At 32.6% G+C, this 23,715-nt stretch overlaps 2 protein-coding genes across 2 annotated transcripts in view; both read left to right on the forward strand.

Annotated features, from left to right (window-relative positions):
• The first annotated feature begins 4,070 nt into the window (after positions 1 to 4,070).
• Positions 4,071 to 9,319, forward strand: LOC149420830 (uncharacterized). Its single transcript, XM_089635235.1, has 2 exons — positions 4,071 to 4,505; positions 8,734 to 9,319. Exons 1-2 carry the CDS (start codon positions 4,214 to 4,216, stop codon positions 9,060 to 9,062), a joined length of 621 nt encoding a protein of 206 aa, XP_089491361.1. The 5' UTR covers positions 4,071 to 4,213; the 3' UTR covers positions 9,063 to 9,319.
• Positions 9,320 to 19,327: 10,008 nt separating this feature from the next.
• LOC149420831 (glutamyl aminopeptidase-like) overlaps positions 19,328 to 23,715 on the forward strand; it is a 65,025-nt gene continuing 60,637 nt past the window's right edge. The window contains exon 1 of the mRNA XM_089635571.1: positions 19,328 to 19,686. Coding sequence (XP_089491697.1) covers positions 19,462 to 19,686 — 225 coding nt within the window. The 5' untranslated portion in view covers positions 19,328 to 19,461. The remainder of the gene's footprint in view (positions 19,687 to 23,715) is intronic.

The raw sequence follows: 23,715 nt of genomic DNA on the forward strand, positions 1-23,715 counted from the left end.
GCTCCGGGAAACTGTTACTAATTCTTCGTGTGACCCACATTATTGGATAAATTATGAACAAAACGAGAAAAAAAAATTTTAAATTTAATTCTGGAGCTAGATGCTCAGACTGTCAGTTAATAGACTTATTATTCTGAAAGAGCGTAGTATTACATTCTTCGTTATTTATTTTATTCACTAGATCAGACCAGTGATAAATCACGGGATATTATGTAAGTAAATGTTATCGCCTGTTTGAATTCTTGACACATCAGTTCCGATTTAAAAAAATGAGACTTGTATTCAAAACATATCCGAGTTGCAATCCCTCACAGATAGACCCATAAACGAAATTAGTATGATTGATGATACCGAATATGATAATACCGATAATTAAGAGAAAATGAAAAATGTGCAAATATGCAAAATTAAGCGATGATAATAATACTCAAAGGCAATATATACAAACGTATAAGAGATATGTTAATGAAGCTAAATTTTATGACGATGTTTTATGTGTTTATTTTTATGCATGTAGGGCTGAGGTTTAAGGAAATTAAAAGAAAAATTAATTACAATTAAGAGATACACGAACACGGAACGAGACATTCAAACAAATTAGAGCCCACAAGGAAGGAATCAAGAACACAGAAATCTCTGATGTACCAGACCGTCCAAAATTACAAAAAATCGAATGAAAATGTTGAAATTGAAAATGTGATTCATTTTAAAAAGGGTTTAAGAGTGCATCAAATACGTATGTTTTGTTAGTGATTTAATGTTTTAATTTAAAATATTTATTGATATTATGTTTGCAAAATGATGTTAATTTTTATGTATATGTTTCAAAAATTATTAGCATACACGACTATGTGAGCTAACTGATCAATAATTAAAAATAAATATGATTTGTTTGATAGAAAAAAACGGTTACACTCAGCAGACTGTGAATCCCAGGCCTAAGTCGTCTAAACCCATTGTAATATAAAACTGTACCATTATGTTTCTCCGATTCTCATTCACTAAACAAGTCATTACTTTTATTACTGTTTCTTGAATTAAAGAAAAATGATTGGACACTTCAGTTGATCGTCCACAGTAAAGTAAATAACGTAGAAACGTAGGTATAACACGTTTACGGTTCACAACGTTAAATGGTAACGTTATGCTTAGCCTGACTGCACATGTCGCTAAGAGCTTTTAGATACAAGGAATATTAGTCACGCAAGAAAACACCACTTGATGTGAAACGCATTATTCTCACATCGGTGTTTACTTAAAACATAGGAAATCGAGTCCGTAACCTGGATATTCAAAGTTGTCACGTTAACCACACGGCAGGCAAGTCCACAGCATTTGTAGATGACACGAACAAAGACAGCGGAACCGATGATTAGCACTGCAGCAGTAGATTACTTTTGGAAATTAAACGGTTTTGTTTGTTAGCTTTAAAACACTTAACTTTCTATAGGCAAATACTAGTTTAATTGACTTGAAACGGAAACTCTGATGGTTTGAAGCAGCAAAATCTCTCGAACGGTGAGCTCTGACAAAACGAAAATTATTGTCTGTCTTCTAAAGACTGACCACTTCGATTATAAAATAATAAATCTGATAATATCAGTACAATTTCTCGATCAACACATCTAGATATTATGCGTTGTGCATGTAGAAGTAAAAGTGTGTTATAGAAAATCATACAGTATTTTTATAACTTATGTCAGAATGTGTGCATCGCCTAACCTCCCATGTAGCTTAGCTTCACAAAAACATAAATCATTATTATTTTTCAAATCGGTTAATTTACACAAATAAATGGGGACACGAAAAAACCACTCTGTATCAATTAGATAACAATGAGAAGAAAATATTTCAGTTTCCCAAAATGGAAAAAAGGCATTATTTGACATTTTTTCTTCACGCCATGTTTGATATAATTTTTTTATTTATGTTTCGATTAAACCCAAACTTACAACCTAAAAACCTACTTTAGTGTGTTAGATTTATATGTTGATTTAAATAAGAGAAGAAAAAAAACTAACCTTAAAACTGTGACATCTGTCTATCATTCTAAAATTCTAAGTAAACGCTAAGATACGAAACGCCACTTGTAGTTACCTATTCTGACTTGAACACTCATGCTATGTCGATGCATACTATGTAAATCATTACCTGATCACTTTATCCGTAATTTATTACTATTTCAGTTTCGTTCATAAACTCTTGGAGAATCCCAAATTCCTTTATATGTTGTAATCAAACAAATTTTTTAGCTATTCAAATTTTTTGAGAAAAAAATGAAGTGATTATCCCACTTAACTCTTCGACCCGTATTCTTCGAAAATCGAAAGTCCAATCTTTTCACCATTAAATTCCTTAGAAGGCCGTGTACAGACATTAAAATATTGCAATGGGCGACACATGCACTAATGATAACTCATGGTGTTTGTATCCTTTCTATATTAGTACTGAAGCAATGTCCGGCACGGTAAACCCGCTGCCTGCAATGTAGTTACAGGTTTTAGAACTGCCGCTAAATATGGGACGGTGTGCTGCTTACTGCAACGTGTTGACCTGTTGCTTGTAGACAGAAGGAACTAATTACCAGAACGGTTCAGAAATAATAACAGGTTAGTTGTACTGAATAATAAAGACGATGCAGGTTAATTTATAGCAATCCAAGATTTGCCAGGTGTTGAATGAGGTGCAAATCGTGTCTGACTCGGAGAAAGGGATGAATAGTAATTTTACTTTGGTTCTGAGCGATCGAGTTTATCAACGACCAATTTTTCCGAGTATTTAAAAACTTTCCGAGGGCTAGTAATCATCAATAGGACTGTTTAAAAATTACTTCTAACCGGATGTCTAGAACGGACCATCGACAAAGCCCTATGTCAATGCGATATTGAAAAAAATCGTCATCTATGGTCAGTGAGCGACATTTGCGAGCACGGTCAGAATATGATTCCGAAAGTCGGCAGACAAAGCCGCTACTTTTAGCGCGGCCTCCAATTTGTCCGATAAGCTATCAATGTGCACAACTTTTTGGATGATAATATCGTTTGTTGTGCAAAATAACTGGCTTATTAATGAATTGTAGGTGAACTAACTAAGCTATTAGAACTGAAAGAAATGGTATATACGGCCCATAGTGTTAATTAATTCATCTACTCATTCAATTGATTCAGTTCCAGCTTCGGGGAACAAAAGTTGTTAGTTAGGACTATAACGATATTTTCGCGAATTAAAGCGATAAATGGTGTTTTTAGCGATAATAGAAATTTATTTTTCAGTCGTTATAATCTTGTACTGATAGATCATAGAACGAACATGACACACTCTACTGTAGAAACATGAGTCATGTTGAGTTTGAATCAATAATACAATAAACATGTTTCAAGTGATTTTGCTAATTTAATTGTTTTTCCCCTTTTGCAGACTCACATTCCTTGACGTTATCTTATTTAGCTATAAACGCCAAGAAAACGCAAAATTAAAATTACTAAAAATGTTACAAAACATGTCAATAGTTTATAATTAGGTAAATATGTAGTTCAGTATCTACTTACAAATCTTACGATGGCGAAGGAAATTTTGGTTTTGATTTATTAAATTAGAGAAAATAAGAACATACGTTTAGGAGGCGAGGTCTACTGTTAACAGAACTTTTGAATAGGTACTAGGCAGGTATGATCTATGGAAATATGATCAATCTTAACTACTGAAAATCCACGTCCAGACAATTTCAATTTTTTTGCTTGATATTCCTGTTTATTCACACTAGGTCCTTAAATATAAGCATCGATCTAAAAATACATCTATCAACTCTTAAAATAGAATCTACACTTTGTTTCTGATAAAATGAGGGTTCAATTTATTTCAATCAATAAAAACATAATCTGACAAGATGTCGTTAAAGCTGTACGGAAATGAACACTTGATACAAGTCATATTAATACCATCATATCAATATCACTGAATAATTTCTCAGTGGAGCGAATCTTTCTTGCACCAAACTGCCATTCTCGCGTACCACCCGAGAACCGCTTCTTGGTCCAGTTTCTAAGCTCAAGCCGTGCAGAGCTGTCGCGTCCATTGTAAAAACACAACCTCTCCACAAACCGACAAGAAAAACCAACAAGAATCAATCTCGTGCTGTGCTCGTAATCATAACTAAAATCCATCTGTCAAAACGGTTTCAAACTTCTGCCGTCGAAGGAAAAGTGGCGCTAAAATGGGAAAACCAGTAGGCCTGCTCCAAATTATTTCATTACTTCTTTTTAGTCAAGTTATTGTGTGTTTAGACATTAATTCCATGAACAATGAAAGCAATAAAAGTAATAGTGCGTTAAATAATTTAGATTTAATGGCGTTGGACAGTGCCATCGAGTTTTTAGGCGGAAATACCAAAGACACTGTTGAGATAATGGACGGAGTTTTTATGAGTTTTCCCGCCAGTGGGGATGGGGGCGCCATTGTGAATTTTAAACTCGGTGTTTCTGGGAGAACGAGAAGTAGTGAAGACGGTATGTAACTATTTATGTTGTTTTATAGGTTAATTTTTGCATGGAAATGAAAATGAGAAATACAATTACAAATTGAAAGGATGCTTAAACAAAACTGTTCGCCAAAAAAAGCCCGATACAGAAGCCCGTTTACAAAAACATCATAAGCAAAGGGATGTGTATGGTGTTTTCCTTGAATTCACAGTACGTGTATTTCATATTCATATATGTTTCGATAGAGCACAAAAAAATTTTCGATTTTTATTTCTTCAAGGGTTTTCGGTGTTGACAATTGATTACTTGTTTTTTTAAAAATATTATTTGAGTCTAGAGAAGTATCCTTCTTTAATCATTTTAGTGGTCAGCAAAAGTAAAAAAATAGCTTAGCTGAATATACCTTAAGTCCATTTGAATTGGTACTGTTTTTCTAAAGAAGGAATAGTTTTTCCCATAACTTAGGATTATTTATTTTACGCACAATAATAAAATGAATGTATTTGTTATCAATATTATCATTGATAGTATCCATTGCGTTCTGGTTCTAACGTGTGAGATTGATTTATATTTGAAATAACATGTTACAAACATATCTACTATTTTATCTGATTATAATACCTACTGCCGGTCGCGTCGTAATATCCCATTAAAATCTTTATTCCTAGATTTAATAACGTGTGCTAATTTATTGGCGACGATAATGTTATTAATGTCATATTATGGTCAATTAATTTACATTTTCATTTATTTGGAGAACTAAAGCTTCTGCAATAAATCACTCCAAGTGTTTCGCTACGTTTGGAGACTTAGCAGGGGTGCCCGGGTTCAGGGGGGTTAGGTTTTTCCAGGTCTTGGTTGTGGATGCGTTTGCCCAGCAACTGCGTTGCGGGCCGGAGTGGGTGATAACGTATTATTTATAGGAAATAATTATTTGCCTGAAGCACCTGCATGAATTGAAAAAATCTTCCAATAAAAATATGTGCCACCGACTGGAATTGAACCCGCAGCCTTTCGATTGCCGGTCAAAAGCACCTAACCGGCAATTTTTTTTATACCATTTAGAAAAAAAAACAATAAACTAAAATATCTAATGTGTTTTGTTTCTAACATCAATTGAGAAATTAAAAAAATAAGGTTAACATTTTGATAAGCATAAATGGGGTAAAATTTGGATGCAGGTTGCCTATGAAAACCATTACAGCTGTTGTAGGGAACAAAGACATCCAAATAATCATTAATTACCACTCTAATATTGGAATAGTTATATTGGATACATGAATGAAAGAAGCATAAGCAAACACAAACATTCCCGGGTTACGAATAACTTGACAATATTTGAAAATCTCCTACTACTACCACAGTAAGCGGGAAATGTTGCTTGTGTTGTGATGGAGGACTTAGCCAGCCGAGGAATTGAACACACTACACCTGGGTGGGACCCAAACGCGATGTCAATTCAGCCACCGACCGGTCTTTTTTCGAGATATTGAACTTGAAGCGTGGTTTGAAACTGTATTGACCCAAATTCACTTTTTATTGACCGTGGATCTTGGTCGGTTGTCAGTATGGTCATTAGACTGGAAAACTATCTCTCTACCCACGATAATCAATATACATGCCTGAAAATTATAGCTAACTTAATGTTTATAATAAACTATTGGTCTTTGGTTTGCGTTCACTACATTTATGTAGGTTTATCAAATTGCTGACCTACTGGAGTTCAACTAAATGGTGTTTGATACAACTGTATGAACTATTAATTTTAGACACGGGCAAGATTTTTTAATTGCCACACTGGGACGCATGCGCGTTCCGAAAGCCTTCGAAGGAACCATATTCTCAGAGGGGTATAACTCCGATCAAAAATTGGAACCAAAATATTGTGACGTCATATGATTTCCTAACTATATCCACGAATGGAAAACTCTATGGAATAAACTTCATTGGTGTATAGTATAATAAGTAAGCTCCGCCTGATAATAATTGTACTGTTTATATATTGGCATATCTATGTTTTTTTAGGACCAATTTGTTCCATCCAAAACCTTCTAATAATCGCTGTGAAAATTTTAGTGTTGAATAAAGTAAATTTAAAAAAAATACAATCGCTTATTTAAAACGCTTCCTTAGCAATACGTTTCAACGCCTAAAAACGTCCGAGAGAAAACTTACCCTCTGGCTTCCGACATTATAGGTCAAATGTATATTTTTATCTCCTAATATTTTCGTTAACTATATTTTTGGATCTCATGAATTCTCCGACATCAATTTCAGGTTCTAAAATAAATCAATTCCTAATCTGACTCTTTAGCTAATGGTTATGGAAAATTAAAAATCTGCGCAACCTGGCTAATATTGACGCATAACTGATTTATAAGTTGAAATACTGAGTTAAATAAGTTTATTATCTACCAAGAAAAAAAAAACAACGTGAAAGTTTTTCACAAATAAAAGCGCATAATCTAAATAAGCCGAATGTGTGCGACCCAATAATAGTTGGTCAAAATAAATAACGTTTAAGAAAATAGTATAACATTTTAAATTCATTGCTGATTTATCCATTAAAATAATAGAGTTACGAAAAATGGTTCAGAAAAACAGTTTAGTACATAAATAGTTAAGTAATGGGTTTATAAATTCACTTACAAGATAGACAAAAATAACATAACTTTAGAGTTGTAACGCACAAGGGCAGTTCTGAAAGTATGCACCAAATATTTTCTTATGTGTCTCTTAAAATAACAGCTTTCCAGTGCACGGAGAAAAATGATCGTCTTAAAAAAGTTATAAAACATTCGTTATTAACTGATACTTTGTGAGGAACTCTGTAAATTCATTCGTTGAAGGCCTGCAGTCTCGTTTTTAACAGAAAAACGCTTCATTTGACCAGATTTTTAGTAAACTAACAGTATTTTATATCAGTAAGTTTTCTCAGTGTGTTTTCCAATATAGTCGCCATTTAAATTCAAGCTTACAGCGCCCTTGAGAAGATTTTGAACAAAAACGGCGCTATACAAATCATACAAATATTATTATTATTTCAGCAATTTCGGCCGCCTAGCCAACATGTCAGAGCATTTTGAAGATCTCACCAGGTGCTGGGCTCAAGCGACTTCGATTTGTGTTGGAACAAACGTCCCGTCAACGTACAGCCTGGACTTGGCTCCATCTGTTCACTTACATGTAGATGTGGCTTGGGACCCAGCACTTTGATAACGATGTAGATCTTCAAAATGCTGTGACAGGTTGGCTGCTGGCCAAGTCTTAAATTAAGTCTTATCTTGAATTTGAGGTTTTACTCAATAAAGTTATTCCGGAAAACAAAATATTTGTATCTATCTCTGCGCAATTTTATTGTTTATAGCCAAACGAATGAATGATTACTTTCTGAACCACTCTCAAATATAATTTAAAATGGTTCATAACTGGGGAAAATCATACGGCAATTTCTTGTATATCCACTCGGGCAATTGATGTCATATATTTATATATTTTCCATTTAAGGCGATGCACTACGTCGTGTAATATTTTAAATCGAGCCGCTATCAATAACAGCCCTTACGTAGATGGCGATAAGGTTTAAATTCCCGCTTAACACCATCCGCCTGTTTTGATTTATGCAAGAAAAAAACATTGCCAAAAAGTGCCTTTTATTTTATTTTGTGGATGTTCAGGGAAAAATATTGAATTTTTTTCTGATCATTTTATAAATAACTTAATTTTCCAAATTATACAATAAAATCATAGCCGAAAATGGGTTAGTTAGTAGGAGATTTAGAACTCTAAAGCAGTTTTCATAGGCCTTATACATTATTTTTTTTCTGGGCTTACAAAAAAACTTATCTAAAAAATTCTAGATTATTTCAAAGATGTATTCTACTCGCAGTATTTAATTAAACCATCTGAAACATTTCTAGGCGACCAAATTGTAAACCAAAAACACATGATTTTGCATTACTACGTATTGCATCGCATTAATAAATTTATACCAATCCTATAAATATTAATGCGGAAACATATGAAACTGCTTACTGCGGCAAAGCTGATGAATCCACCTAGAAATTAAATATCCAATATATTTAGTTGCTGTAAATGTCACATTATAGTAGACAATCGCTCAAAACGTTTATGCATACTTGGCATAATTTGCCAAATGTCGCTCGAGTGGATGGTATTCTTAAAACGCACCTATATAAAAATGTATTGAATTTGCTGTAATTGAGAAATAAGATATGTTTTATTTTATTTTCAGAATCGGGTCGCGGTGGCGGCGGTGGGGGTCATGGGGGTAAGGGCGGCAAGCACAAAGACAAGAAGCTCCTGCAGAAGATACTGCCCCTCTTCATCATGCCCTTCCTCATCCAGTCGGCCATCATCCCCGTCTTCCTCAGCGTGCTGAAGATGATGCTGATGAAGTCCTTCCTGGTGGGCAAGTTGGCGCTCGCCCTCATCGCCTTCAACGCCCTCAGATCCAGTAATGCATTCAAGAGCAGGAGTGAAGAGACGATTGCAAGTGGACATTACGGGTACCATGGAGCGGGCATGGAGGAGTATGGAGCTTATGTCAACCGAAGAAAGTAAACAACTCTTCAAACATTTCAGATTCATGCATATCGCCATCGCTCCTGTCTACCAGTATTTTTGTCTTGTTTTAACACGAATGTCCCGAGGTCATCTTTAGGGTTATTGTGTGGAGGGACTTTTTAAGACTTCATTTTAGTATAGAGGTCAAAGTATGCAACCAAATTAAACATTTTAGTATGGAGGTCAAAGTACGAAACCAAACTAAATATTAAAAAAAGTCCAATGTATAGGAATGTCTACTGTCTAGTACAGATGTGAGCTATTTATTTGTGGTTAAAGTTAATTATTTTCTCTTTTTATACGCCCATGGGGTTTTTACATTGGGTACATTGAAATGTTGACTTTTTTCACATATAAGGATTAAAAATAATGGTTGCAAAAAACAATTTCTTACATTATATTGGTTTAAAATTAATTTTAAAAAGAGAAAAAAATATATAAACTGAAATTATCATAAATAATATTGTTTAAGTATGTTTTAAACGTCGAATTAGTTAAATTAAAAAGGTTTATATCATTGGTATATTCATTTGCTATACTATCTATTGGCGAGTTGGCTACATAATGTTGTTTGTGAATGGTGACTTTGAAAATAGATCTTTATGCCTAGTGAGTCGAGAAGGAACTCTTAAATTGACTAGACTCAGAAGTTCGCAACAATCCAACTCAATGACATTTACCTTTTGAAAAATTGTAATTTACCTATATACGACAAAATTGTGTTTGGTGACCGACATAAATCAGTAGTTTGTAATTTAAATTTAATCAAATGCTTTTAACTTTTTTACTTTTTTTTCATCATATTAACACAGCAGTTAAAAATTAAAAAAAAATAAATATGTAATTGCTCACAAATAATTGTGAAAGTAATAAGTATAAATTAACAAATTTAAACACTAATAAATAAATTAAAAAGTTGACATCGTTCGAGATATTATTTGCTTTACCTTTTGATTTAAAAAATATATGCTGATTTTTTTTTTTAATTTTTCACTATCGCAAAGTATGTGCATGATTTAAGCGGTATAAGCATAATATAAGAAAAAATGCAATGCTGAGGCAGACTGTTGATTTTTAGAGTTTGGTTGAGTAATTTGGCCTCAAATCGAAGGAGCGAGCCTACGTCATAAAGATGGGTATATAATGTATGGGATAAACATAGTTCCACAAGAACTTGTCGTAATATCGACCCGTTCTCGTGTGACAAATGTCAACCGTGGAAAATAAAGTAGAAGATGGCTCAGCTGCTATTTAAAAAAATGAGTCAGTTCGTCGTCAGTAGATTTAATCATATTTATTCAGCAAATGGAAATCAACATCCAAAAATTATTTAACTAAACCAAGGCTTTCATCAATATAGATACATAATATATATGTTATGGTTATATATATATACGATTGGTGATATTATTGTGCTTGAAGCAGGGCCGGATTTACCACAGGTTTTATATGCGCTAGGAGTCGTTACCGGCTGCGCCACTGTTATATTATCGTTATGTGTTATTTATTCGATGTGTGGTCTGATTAGATACTTTCAATAAGACTCAGAGTTGGCTACGTCTTTACTAGCTTCCTGGGATATGAAAGGGCGATCTACCTACTGCATTCGTATTTATAACTATGCTATATCTCTGTCTCGCTCTGTACTGACAGAGTCAACAAAACAACTCATTTATTCCACACATAATCTGCACGGAATACATAATACATAAAGCAAAGCGTTCGTTTCTTCCATTTTTATTGTCATTTATTCGCAAAAGCAAAAATTTCGTACCTGTGTATATTTAATGTTTATAAATACTTATAGGCATCATAAAGTATGTTTAATGGAATCTGAGTTTCCGTCCATCTAGGCATACTGAGGGAGTGATTTATATTTTTTTTTTAAATTAATTTATTTCGTCAATAAATTACAGAATATATAATATAACTTTAGTAAGTTATATAATGTATGTAAAAGTGTTATATAGTGCATAACCTGCATCACTAGCCGAACCTGTATGGAGGCAGAATTTGTAGTTAATTATTTCTATGGTTTACATAGAAATGTTTACTATAGGTTCCTATACAGCAATACATTATTTTAGGTTACATTATTGTTTGCATATACACAATACAAATACTGCAAGTTTTAGCACTATACATACTACAATAAGTATCAATAACAAGGTGTTTGGTTAGGTAACATTATTGTTTGCGTATACACAATACAAATACAAGTTTATACAAATAGTTTTAGCACAATACATACTACAATAACTATCAATGACAAGGCGTTTGGGTGAGGGCACTGTGAGGGCCCTGTTTGCCTGAGTTCGTTTATACCCTTGAAAACCATAACGATTGATTTGGACGTATTATACACAATTTCTACCAATTTATAACAAGTTTCTCGCCAAATCTTAAAGTTTTTGAGTTCCAGAAAAAAAGGTATTTTTGAAAATAATTATAAGAAATTCCTCAGTAAGCTCCGAAAATTATTAAAAACACCTTTTGCTCTATTATTTGATATGTTATAGATATGAAAAATTTCTCAGTGTATCTTTAAATGCAACTAAAGATTACAAACGAGTCGTGTTTTATTAAATGTTTTCACCATTTTTGCTTAACTATTTTCGTTTTTTAATAATAACGCGCTCCCTCTAACAGTCGTATTTACATATCTCCCTTTCAAACCATCTTTTAACGCTTACTTCGGGGCCTTAAGTGAGCTAAGCAACTGTGCTAGAAGAACCATATCATCTGCGTAATTAATTTTATCTACGCGATACTAAATGATAGCCTAAATTTATTACGATGACTTTTAAATCTGGGGCTTAATGTTGTAGGTCTGACACTATACAGGTGACAATAATAATTTAATAAACCTTATCATTAAGAGTACATGTTCATTATCTGTTCATAAAATAACCTTCCCGAACAATACGCAAGGTGGTTTATGTATTATGGGGCAATCGTGACACGGAAGTTAGCAAGTACCATAAAATTTTATTTATTTTTCTTTATAAGTAGGATTAAGTATTTACTGCGTTTCGTCAAAATAAAAACTAATGTATTTTTATTAAAAGACTGAAAATATTATTTATTTATTTGTAGTAGGCAATGGTTACATTTCAAAATTAATAAATGTTTAGTGAAAATGATTGTTGTTTTATTTTCTATTTTCATAACAGCATGATTTTCGTGATCCAAATATTTGTCCAATCAAGGCTTAAATTCCCAAAACAAAAGTTTGTTTATTAAATTCAAATGTGATTCAGATTTACGATGTCAGGCGAGTGTACCTGAGTGAGACAGAGCGCTGAATATTGGACTAAATGAAACATTTGTTTCCAATCAAATTTTTGTAGGGTGCACTTTTAGTTTTCTCATTTAAAAAAAAAAAAAAATTATTGGCAATTTTTTTGATATATGCAGGAAGGTATATATATAAATATACAAAACATATGACAGTAACAAAAAAATCCCACAAAGGCGAAGCCTGTGCGTGGGCATTATAAGTTATGTATTAAAAAATGTGGTGGTTACATTATCTATGGCTTGAAAAAATAAATATGAATTAGGAAAAAAAAAAAAAATATATATATATATATATATATATATATATATGTACTATATTTAATAGTACTACATAAAATACTTCATTACAAAATTGACTGTCCTGAGTTACTCCAATTAATCAGCATCCACATACCCAAAAGATCTTGCCGAAATTTACTACCCTTTTATTTTTACAACACCAGGACACTGTCTTATCAAAATTCCCCGATTCCAAGACTTCATAGTCTCGGAAATAAATCCTCTGATATGGGAGATATATTTCATCTTAAAAATAATCAATATAAATATTGTTTATTTCAATTCTTTTATATATCGAGACACAAATAGACATCTTTAATTTCCGCAATATATATATTTTTATTTTAAATGTCTATTTATGTGAGACTTCTTATCATTTTTACTAATGTATCTTATTTTATTATATGCTTTTGTTGTAACATTTTTTTTTCTTTTTTCGTTGAATTATGTTTCCTTTATTGTTTTTGGTAGAATTTGGTAGAATTTATAATAACTGTGATACTCTACTATTAAACTTTGTAGTGTGTAAAAGCCCATTAGGTCGTGTAATAATAAATAAATAAATAGAGTTTGATTAATATGATTTCACTGGAGTTTTTGCGTATTTAATAAAAAAACAGTTTAGAAGAAGTTAACTTTTTTTTAAATGTAGATGGTAATGGCATATTTTAGAAATCATATTCGTAGCATAAATTATAGAAAAAAATCTCTAACTTCCAGATACTGTTTTACCCAGCTTTTGACATTTATTTTATACGAGTTTAGGTTTTGGCACACCTAGATGGAACTCGGCAAGGAATCGAAGAATTTTGGGCCAATATAATTAATGTGTCTTTGGGCTAGCCTAGTTTTGTAGTGAGGCACTGTGTTCACGCATATGTTGCGTCTCTGGCTAGAACGATTTGGATTTTTACAGAAATTATAAGGACGAGTGTATATAAATTTAAGACATTGGACACAGTATATCCAACTTAGTTCCATAATGCAGTTTCCTGAAACAATTGATCAGTGGGATATGTCTTGGCCTTCTGATGCATTATCTTAATGATAGACTACGGGTTTAGTGAACTCAAATTTGCTTTGTATTAAAGTGTAATTTTTAAATTTTGAACTGATTTTGTGAATAATTCAGACAAGCGATAAAGTAGGTACCTAATTATAATATAATATTTGAAGAAAAACATATTTTAATTGTAATTTTCAAAATTGTATTGATAATATCTATATAAGATTTTTCACGAGTCTGTGCTAGTCATCATTAAACATACTAATATCGGTTGTCTGTGATGTGTGTTATTAATGCATGAAATTAACTCAAATTTGTTTTGAAGTTAACTGCCATATTTTCAAAATTGGAACTGATCGTGATTTTTTTTAAATGTGAATATCGTACAAGAGTCTCAACTGCTCCCAACCGTCTGGAGCCAGTGAGACTATGTCATCCTCAATTGGGGTATGTTGTGAGGCTAATAGTAGTAGGGAGAGGAAAAAGATGCGGAAGAGGAAGATGTGGGAGTACCTGGCTTTTCAGATCTGGTCACCATATACGGCTAAATCCAATTCAAGCAACATTTCAATTCTGAATGATGGTCCTACACCAAGGCAATACTGAGAGTATCTTCCATACTGGAACATGCCGCAAGTATAATATATATTATTTTAAAAGAACAAATTTCGAAATAACGAATATTCAATAAATAAAATTGCATTGCGCACGCCGGGATTTGAACCCGCAACTTTCGGATTGCTAGACGAGAGCCTTACCCCTCGACCACGGAGGCCGTGTGAAGAATAATTCAGACAAACGATAAAGTAGGTTCCTACCTATAATATTGTCAAGTGATTTTTCACGGGTCTGTCCTAGTAAAACAATATGATTGACCTTCGTAGATCGCAGTGGGTTCAAAATCAGAAATTGTTTCATCACCAAGATAATTTATAATGTTCTAAACATAATAAATTTGCAGTGAAAAATTTTGTCATCTTCAAATTTATAAATTTTTAAATAGAAGGTTAACTTAACGGCGAAAAATATATGCTGTTTTAAAATTTTAAAATTCCACCAGCGTAGCCGCTCCTAAATAAAAATGTCAATTAAAGTGAATCTGACAACTTTATTATTTTTTTATTTAAACTTTGAAGGCTTTTACAGACTGTATACATTGTTATAGGTAAGTACAATAATAAGTGTATAGTACATAACATGATAAACTGAGCATGAACGATATAAGCAGGTACAATACAGATATTATGTTGTACGGAGTTCAATAATTGTATATAATAGCAAGAATACAAAATAAATATTTAAGGTACTATGAAAGTACAGGGTTTCCAATAAGATGTGTTATTTTAAATAGCTCGCTATTTCGGTAGATGTTACTTTTGAAGCTGTCACTTTTTGATATTTGACAAGTAAAAACTACGCCATTAATAAAAATGGAACGATACACCCTTCAAATCCTCGGTTGGCTAAATCATCCAATCGAAAGAATTTTTTTTTTCAACCTGTCCCCTTCGTGAACACCTCACTTTGAAAGGGACACTCATTAAAAGTAGTCTGTTGGATAAGTAGAATGATTTATTTATTGAAAAAGCATAACATTGGTTGATAGTTGTATGTAAACGTAATACGTGGACATATTTTACACGGTTACTGTTGTAAAAATATCTAAACAACAAACACGTCAGGAGGTAAAGCAACAATCAAATTCAAATAGTAAAAATATGTACTGTGGAAGAAAAATTTCAGCTTAATTTTTGTAGTAATATAAAAAAATTTGGAACATTTAATTATAAAAATTTAATTTTATAGGACACGTTCTAGAATTAGATTAGTGAAAAATTGAAAGAATTGAATCTCGTTGCCTTCGAGAGAGCTACATTCTGGTTATCTGATGGACAATCTGAAGTTTCATCTTAAAAATCCACCAAGCCCAAGGATACCAGCTTTGCTTTTTTTCCTCCACTCTTCCGGAAAAGTTATATTGTTGACCTTAGAAATTAAATGAAAGGCTTATTGTTGAATTTTCTTGTTTCAACGAAAACACTCGTATTTCTTATATTAGGTCTATATTCAAGAGGATCTGTATCGATGGCTATTCTCCTATCTTAATGAGCGCACTCAAGGAGTAACAGTTAATGGCTTCATCTATGAGCTTATAAATATACTTTCAGGTGTGCCCTAAGGATCTACTCTGGGACCGTAGCTGTTTACAATTTTCATCAACCACATTATAAAATACTTTAACTATACAAATGTTCTTCTTTTGGCCGATTATATGAAAATATTCCTTCCTATTAATTGTATTATTGACAGCTGCAAATTACAGGAACATCTGTACAAACTTAATGACAAATCATTTCAACATGAACACCTCTAAATGTTATGTGATTACCTTCACTAGAAACAAAATGAAATTTGACCATAACTACCATATAGCCAGCCATTTACTTAAAAAGGTTACACAAATTCGTGATCTAGGTACGCTTGACAGTAAACTTATATTTGAGGTGCATATTGATATGATTATGAAGAAATCCCTTAGAATGTTATTATTATATAATTCTTGTTCCGTTTTGGAAAAGAATTCAATAATTCAATTGGGTTAGCTGGAAGAAATAGGATGTAACCTATAAGCTATACCCTTTGTACTCTTTATTTTTGGGCAGTAAATATTTTTTTGAATTTTGAAAAAAAAAATTTTTTTTTATAATATTCAAACACTTAAAACATTATATTTTTCGTATGTTCGCAGTCATCTTGAATTTGCTTCCCTCAAATGAAATCCTCAATACAATATTTACATAAAGCGCATTGGAGCAATCCAAAGAAAATTTGTCCATTAATTAAATTTTAAGACACATATTGGTAATCATGTCATAAACAGCTCGATGGAATATTATGGACTAAAGCCATTCAAAGCTAAAAGAGACTTCTCAGATATAAATATCTCCATAAAATTATCAATGGCTTTATTGATTGATGGCTCTTTTTCTCTGAGATTAATTTTAAAGTCCAAAGCTCGAGAAATAGAGATAAATCAATTTTTCATCTTTATAAATGCTATGCTAACAAAACGCTTTTGCAATCAGTGCGTGTAGCATATTTAATATGAATTTTAATGATATTGACATATTTTCGTATAATTTAAGAACGTTGTCCGTTGTTGAAAAATATGTCATAGCTAACATTGAATACTTTTAATAACATACTGCAAGTTATCATGTTGTTGTTGAATCCCGTTCAGTTGCATACCATTCATTTTACAAACATTTGTTCAGTTTGTTATATTATTTATTAGTGATTATTGCTCTTGGTAGTGTTGGAAATTAATCTCCACTAATTATTTTTTTGATATTTTATTTTTGCGTGTATTAATTTGTGTTCTTATATTTATTATTTATTTAATATTTACAATTATGAATTTTTGCCCACAGGTACTGGACAGTTAGTTTTTTGTTTTAATTTGATTTTTATGTGTCATTAAATTGTATGTATATTGTTTATAAGTTAATTGTTTATATATATTAAAAAATTCTGTTACTATGTTGGACACGTGGATACAAAACTTATGCAGTGTGGGTGGCATGGCGTACCACGGGTACAAAATATATTGGCCGAATCAAGTATTCTTGATTCCATTTCCTTCTGCAGTGAATTTAGCTGAATTTTTAATATCCAGAGTTCTTCGTTATCATCAACAATTGTCGTCATGTCACGAATAAAGTATCGATATTCGCACCTGTCTGAAAAAGGGCATTTAATTAATTTACCCCTCGGGTCACGTAGTTAGTGCTGTATTTGTCACGAAACATCAAAGCCGTTGAGTCACGTTGTGCTATATCTGTCACCTACTGACACGACTTCATGTCTCTCATAAGACTCTTTCTATTTTTTTTTCTATTATGAACAGACGTATAAAAAACCAATTTAGTATAAACGTTTTAGATAGGAAGAACCCCAAGTTTTCTATTTTAGTTTAAAAGTTAAAATGTAGGTATCTGATTTTTTAAAAAGTAGAGACCACTTTTTCATATTTAATTGATGTACACTCTTACTCATCAAAACAACCGATAATGTATAAAATTAAATGTGAAAAAAATAATATAAATACAAACACGGTTGTTCCATAATAACTTTCGGGCTTCGTATCAGTTATTATCAGCTATTATAATACGGAGGGATAAGAACAGGTTAGTAGAAAACGTTACACATAATCACGCGCATACGTACTGCTTATACAGGCCGTAATACCCCAGTAATAGTGGCTGACAGATATTTAAACCATCCGATCCCCAGGATTAGGGACGTATTAGTATGGTATTAAGACGGAGATCGCGGAATTTAATAAAAATCTGGTTGATTTGACAAATATCGGTCGGTCACGCAAATAAAATGTCAAAAAAGCAGTAATACCCATTGTTATATTTTAATAGTACGCAACGGCTAACCCTGTACAAATCGCAAGCGACCCCATTGCAGTAATAGCATTTGGCAGCCACCTTTGGTCTGGAGCCCCAAAATACCTCTCGATAATAAATAATAATTGCTCGGGCGTATCTGCAAATCTTATAATGCCTTAAGCGATATTGACATTTTTCACTGTACCCTTAAATTATTTAAAATCAAATTAACCTTACTACGTACCTTAGTTAAAAATATTACTTCTGTATTGTTTAGTATTCTCTTTTTAATCATTTTTCACACACACTATGTACTTTATTACTCTTAATTAATTTCTAGCTTTTATAAATATTATATATGGAACTTAACTGGTTTAAATCATGTTCTTTATTTTATATTCAATTATTTTTTTGTAAAACTGTATGTTTCCTAAATAAACTAAAATAAAAAAAATAAATTACTTGAAAAATCTTTCATAGATTCTCCTGCCTTAACAAATGATTGCTATCTTTAGAGCACAGGCGTCAGGTGAGAATGCTGTCCTTTTTCTACCAATATTTCAATGGAAGATGATCCAAGAAACAATATTTTTACACAATTGAAATCAGTCACACGAGAACGGGTCGTTTCTACGACTCGTTCTTGAATTCAACTAAGCTTGAATGTGAAACGATTTGCCGGCCTCTTTTTTTCCTCCCTCTTATCTCCTGGGTCTCTCTAGACTCAGGTTCACGCGTTTCCACAATAAGACCCTTCACACAGCATCCCCAAAGATGACACAGGCCCCAAAGGAAAATAATTTCCTCACGGCCTCCTGCAAAGAATGTAAGAAAAAAATGATTTAATTCTGGTTATGGGATTATTATTACAGGTCTGAGGGAAATCCGAAGATGGCGTTCATTGCTCATACATGTATTATATTATGGTGTGAATATACCCTGTTTTCCCTTGGCCTTTTCACTTTGATCGACCCTGCAGTATATTTTACTACTTTCCTTGTTTTTATGATTAATTATCCGGCTTTCCGAGATAAGATAGCCTTCCACAACCTGTATAATCTTTTCGCCAGTTAGTATTCGTAATAATCCTGTACATTATCTCTTATCTCTGCGTGAAAACAGCTTTATCTATAATGATTGATACCCTGATTATTATCTTTAATAAAACAATCTACCTAAAACGAAATAATACGAACGCACAAATTAATATTGGCGAACGAGTAAATACCTGAATTAGTTCAGTATAAAGCCGTGTTCTCGAGGGAGATAGAAGTGCCTAACTCCCAACCTTTCCAGCACTATATCATCAGCTCTAATTTTAATTATATTTAAATTTTATAGGGGCTGTTATAGTTTAGATTCATAGTATGGTCTACAGAGGATTATTTTGTTAAAATAATTATATTGAGTCAAAATGATTCGAGGATTTTTGAGTTGGTTGGCGGAGCACAAAGTGTTGACCTTGCTTAGTGTTGTGCTGTTTTCGTTTGTGATTGCTACTATTGCAGTGGCTGTGGAGAAGAACAACATGCAAGATGACTTGGATGTTTGCTACAAAAGGTTGGCAGAGGCAACAAAGACGACTGAAGCGACAACCGAAATCACAACTGTTGCAACAGAAAAACCACCAATAAAACCGGTACTAAAATTAAAAAAATAATAATTATACTTTCTTAAACTGTAATGGTAGTATTTCTACAATATAAATTTAATTTACTTTAACCAGTGATTCCTGATATTAATGTAGTAAAATTTTCTTTTTTTTTCCAAAACCAAACAAAAAAATTCTTCCACGTGTCGTTTCCCTTTAGTAGAATTCAAATAAAAGTTTTAATTATTCAATATAAAACATAAATGTAAACTACTAAAAATGTATTTCTTCAATAGAAATGCGTTCATGCGTTCAAACGAAACAACTTAAAAAATACAATATTATGACTATATCTGTGACAGTTTCCCTCGATTAACTTTTTTGCTTTCTTATAAAATTGTTTAAAAAATAAATAAAAACCGCTTTTGCGCTTGAAATCTTGACGCTTGACTCTGTTCCATAAGCTATTTTAATGCCTTTTTTACCTATATTCGTGACGATATAAGGCATACCAAGAATTTACTCATTTTTGGCTTGTAGCTTCCTCTTAAGTCGAAAGAAATGAAGAAAAAAATAATTATTTTCTTATTTTCTGTATAAAAAACAAACAGAAATGAAACCTAACCTAACCGCTTTTTTCAACACGTATTTCCAAAAAAGTATTTGCTGTTACAAATTTTAGATTTTTTGTTATTATTAATAACCAGCCCGTTAAAAATCACGGGATATAATAATTTCTACAAAAAGACTATTCAAATTATTTTATGTCTAAAATATCGTATTAAAGGTAGGTAATTTAAGGTCTGTCTGAATTTATTGCACAATTAGTACAAGTTTTGAACATGACACTTAAATTCAAATCAAATCCGAGAACGGACACAAAACTTAAGCTAGGATTTTTGATGATTAGGTTAGTAATTAAGAGGAAGCTACAAGCCAAACATGTGTATATTCTTGGTATACCTTATATTGTAGGTCAGGGCTGTCCAAACCACGGCCCGCGGGCCGCATGCGGCCCGCGGTTTAGATTATTGCGGCCCATTGAACCTTTTTTTAACCGACTTCAAAAAAAAGTCCGGTTCGGTTACACCGACTACAAAGAGGTCTGTAGGTGTACCCACTGCATATAATAATACTTTATTAACACGCTTTTATATTAACTTCACTTGTATGTTTGTTTGCTTGCTTGCTTGCTTGTTTGCTTGCTTGTATGTAACTTTCCTGCTGCCTTCCTCGGCCCTAGTGGTAGCCGTTTCTCAGGCTCCCTCTCCGGAATAAAAGTTACCTGTTAGAACCATAGTCGGTAATAAAGAAACTACCATTAAATAAATATAGTTTAAAGAAACTAAAAAAACACGCTTTTGTAGCATACGAAACTAAAAAGTGAAAAATAAATATAGTTTAAAAAAACTAAAAAACACACTTTTAAATAATATCGAACTAAAAACTTCAAAATAATTTTTAAAATAAGCTTAAAGCAATAATGAATGAAAAATGATAGTATTATTGTGAAAAAGCGTCGGGCGCACGATATACGAAAAATATGGCACATAGCGCCCACGCTTTTTAACAATAATACTATCATTTTTCATTCATTATTGCTTTAAGCTTATTTTAAAAATTATTTTGAAGTTTTTAGTTCGATATTATTTAAAAGCGTGTTTCTTAGTTTTTTAAACTATATTTATTTTAATTAATAATTGCTTTAACTTAGTTACTTTATTTATTTCTTGTCACATTTTGTATGAAAGCAATTATTATTCAGATTTTAGTTCATTATCTTCTTTGTTCGAAGTTTTAAATACATTAATGAGCAAACTATTTTTCTCGCGACGAAATTCAAACGTTTTGGGTATGTTCGATCACGTCGCTCACATCACTATTGACTCGAGAATTCGGGGAATTCCCCGAACTCAAAATAGGTACCTACCGCGCATCGTTCATTGGGCATTTGTTTGTCACTTGTCATTCAACGCAATGAAAGTTTTGATTGCGCAAGGTTACTCTCAGGTTATTAAAGACTTTTACATTATTTTAAAGTTTGGTATTACGTTGTTCGCTTTGTGTTTGAGTATATTGAACTTTTCATCATGTCTGTAAAGAAGAGGAAGTTAAGTGAAGAAAATCGTACATTCAATGCGAAATGGGAGTTAGACTACTTTATCTCCAACAATAACAATAAAATTCAGTGTTTGATTTGTATGCAAGTTTTATCTGTAAGTAAAGAATATAATGTTAAGCGACACTATACTTCTTTACATGAAGAAAAGTATAAAAAACATGTCGGTGAAGCAAGAAAAGTTATGGTGGCTGAGTACAAAAAAAAACTAATACAGCAAACAAGTATGTTTTCAAAAGTAAGTACTGAGAATGAACAAAGCTTGGCTGCCTCATATGAAGTTTCATTACAATTAGCCAGAGCAAAAAACCATTTAGTGATGGAGTTTTAATAAAAAAATGCGCAGTTGAAATGGCTAAACGCTTTATGCAGCCGAAATTAGCGGAAAAGTTTGAATCTGTTGCATTATCTCATCAAACGGTGGCGCGACGAATAGAGGACATGGGTAATTATATTACAAAAAAAATATGTGATTACTTTGTAGATTGCGAATACTATTCAATATGTTTGGATGAAAGTACCGATCAGACCGATGTCAGTCAATTAATAATCTTTATACGTTGCATTTCCAAAGATTTTACAATCACGGAAGAAATGCTGGATTTAATACCATTTCATGGAACAACTAAAGGCAGTGATATATTTGAAGCGGTTAACAAAACTATAGTAGAATATGGAGGATTTCGTAAGTGTTCTTGTATTGTGACCGATGGGGCAAAAGCTATGACCGGGACAGTGACAGGATTCGCTGGACTTCTAACACAAAATGGCATTGATTGCCCGTTGTTGCATTGTATTATACATCAGGAAGCCTTGTGTGGAAAATCTTTGTGTCAAATGAATGCTATGAAAGTTGTTATAAGGATAACCAATTTTATTAGAGGTGGAAACAGGGCATTGACACATAGAAAATTTAGAGACTTTTTAAGTGAAATCGATGCAAACTATGGAGATTTACTATTGCATTCGGAAATCAGATGGCTAAGTGCTGGCCAGTGCTTGCAACGCTTTTTCGCCTTAAGAAAAGAAATACCTTTATTTCTAAAAAATGAGATATCATCTGACACTTCTGAACTACAAGATAAAATGCGAGATCCTCAGTTTCTGGCTGATCTTGCGTTTTTAACTGATATGACGCAACACTTGAATGAATTAAATTTAAAATTGCAAGGTAAAAACCTCAATATAGCCAACATGTACGGAAATGTGAATGGATTCAGAAGTAAACTGAAATTGTTCAAAACGTCTCTACAACAAAATGATTTTTCTTTTTTTTCAAGTTGTAAAGAACATAATTTAGAGATGAAAAATTTTGAAGAATGTAATTTTTTGGACCACCTCAAATACATGGACGAAATAATCGTCGAATTTGAGCGGCGTTTTGCAGATTTATAAAAAATTGAGAGTGATATAGCTCTCTTTACTCATCCATTAACGATCGCAGTTGCGAGTGTGAAGATTGATTATCAATTGGAACTGTGTGATCTGCAATCAGACCCCTTTTACAAGGGCAGAACAGAAACAGGAATTGATTTTTTTAAGCTCCTCGCTGAACGTTTCCCGAAACTGACGAATTTCGGGCAAAAAATGGGCTCGATGATGGGCAGTACCTACCTTTGTGAAAGTGCATAATCAACAATGAAGTTTATAAAATCGAAATACAGGTCTTCATTGACAGATACTTCACTTAAACATGCACTGCGCCTAGCTACCACTAGTATTGAGGTTGATTTTGTACAGAATTGTAAAAGACAAATTAATGAAAAAGTAGATAATAAAATAACGATATTACGTATTATTACCAGTATTTTATTTTTATAAATATTTTGCGGCCCACCAATGTATTTAGTCTTTTTTACTGGCCCTGGGTCCCATCTAGTTTGGACACCCCTGTTGTAGGTAATAGGCATTAAAATCGCTTAACAAACGGAGTCTAGAAACGTTCGATTTCAAACACA

Source organism: Hesperophylax consimilis, chromosome 9 (genome assembly GCF_061612785.1).
Source record: "Hesperophylax consimilis isolate HC1 chromosome 9, BYU_Hcon_1.0, whole genome shotgun sequence".
NCBI lineage: Eukaryota > Metazoa > Arthropoda > Insecta > Trichoptera > Limnephilidae > Hesperophylax > Hesperophylax consimilis.

What these genes read in the sequence shown, in the direction of transcription:
- LOC149420830 (XM_089635235.1), top strand. Translation starts at nt 4,214, where the DNA reads ATGGGAAAACCAGTAGGCCTGCTCCAAATTATTTCATTACTTCTTTTT. An exon ending in AACGAGAAGTAGTGAAGACG is followed by an intron (nt 4,506 to 8,733) that starts GTATGTAACTAT and finishes TTTTATTTTCAG; the next exon opens with AATCGGGTCGCGGTGGCGGC.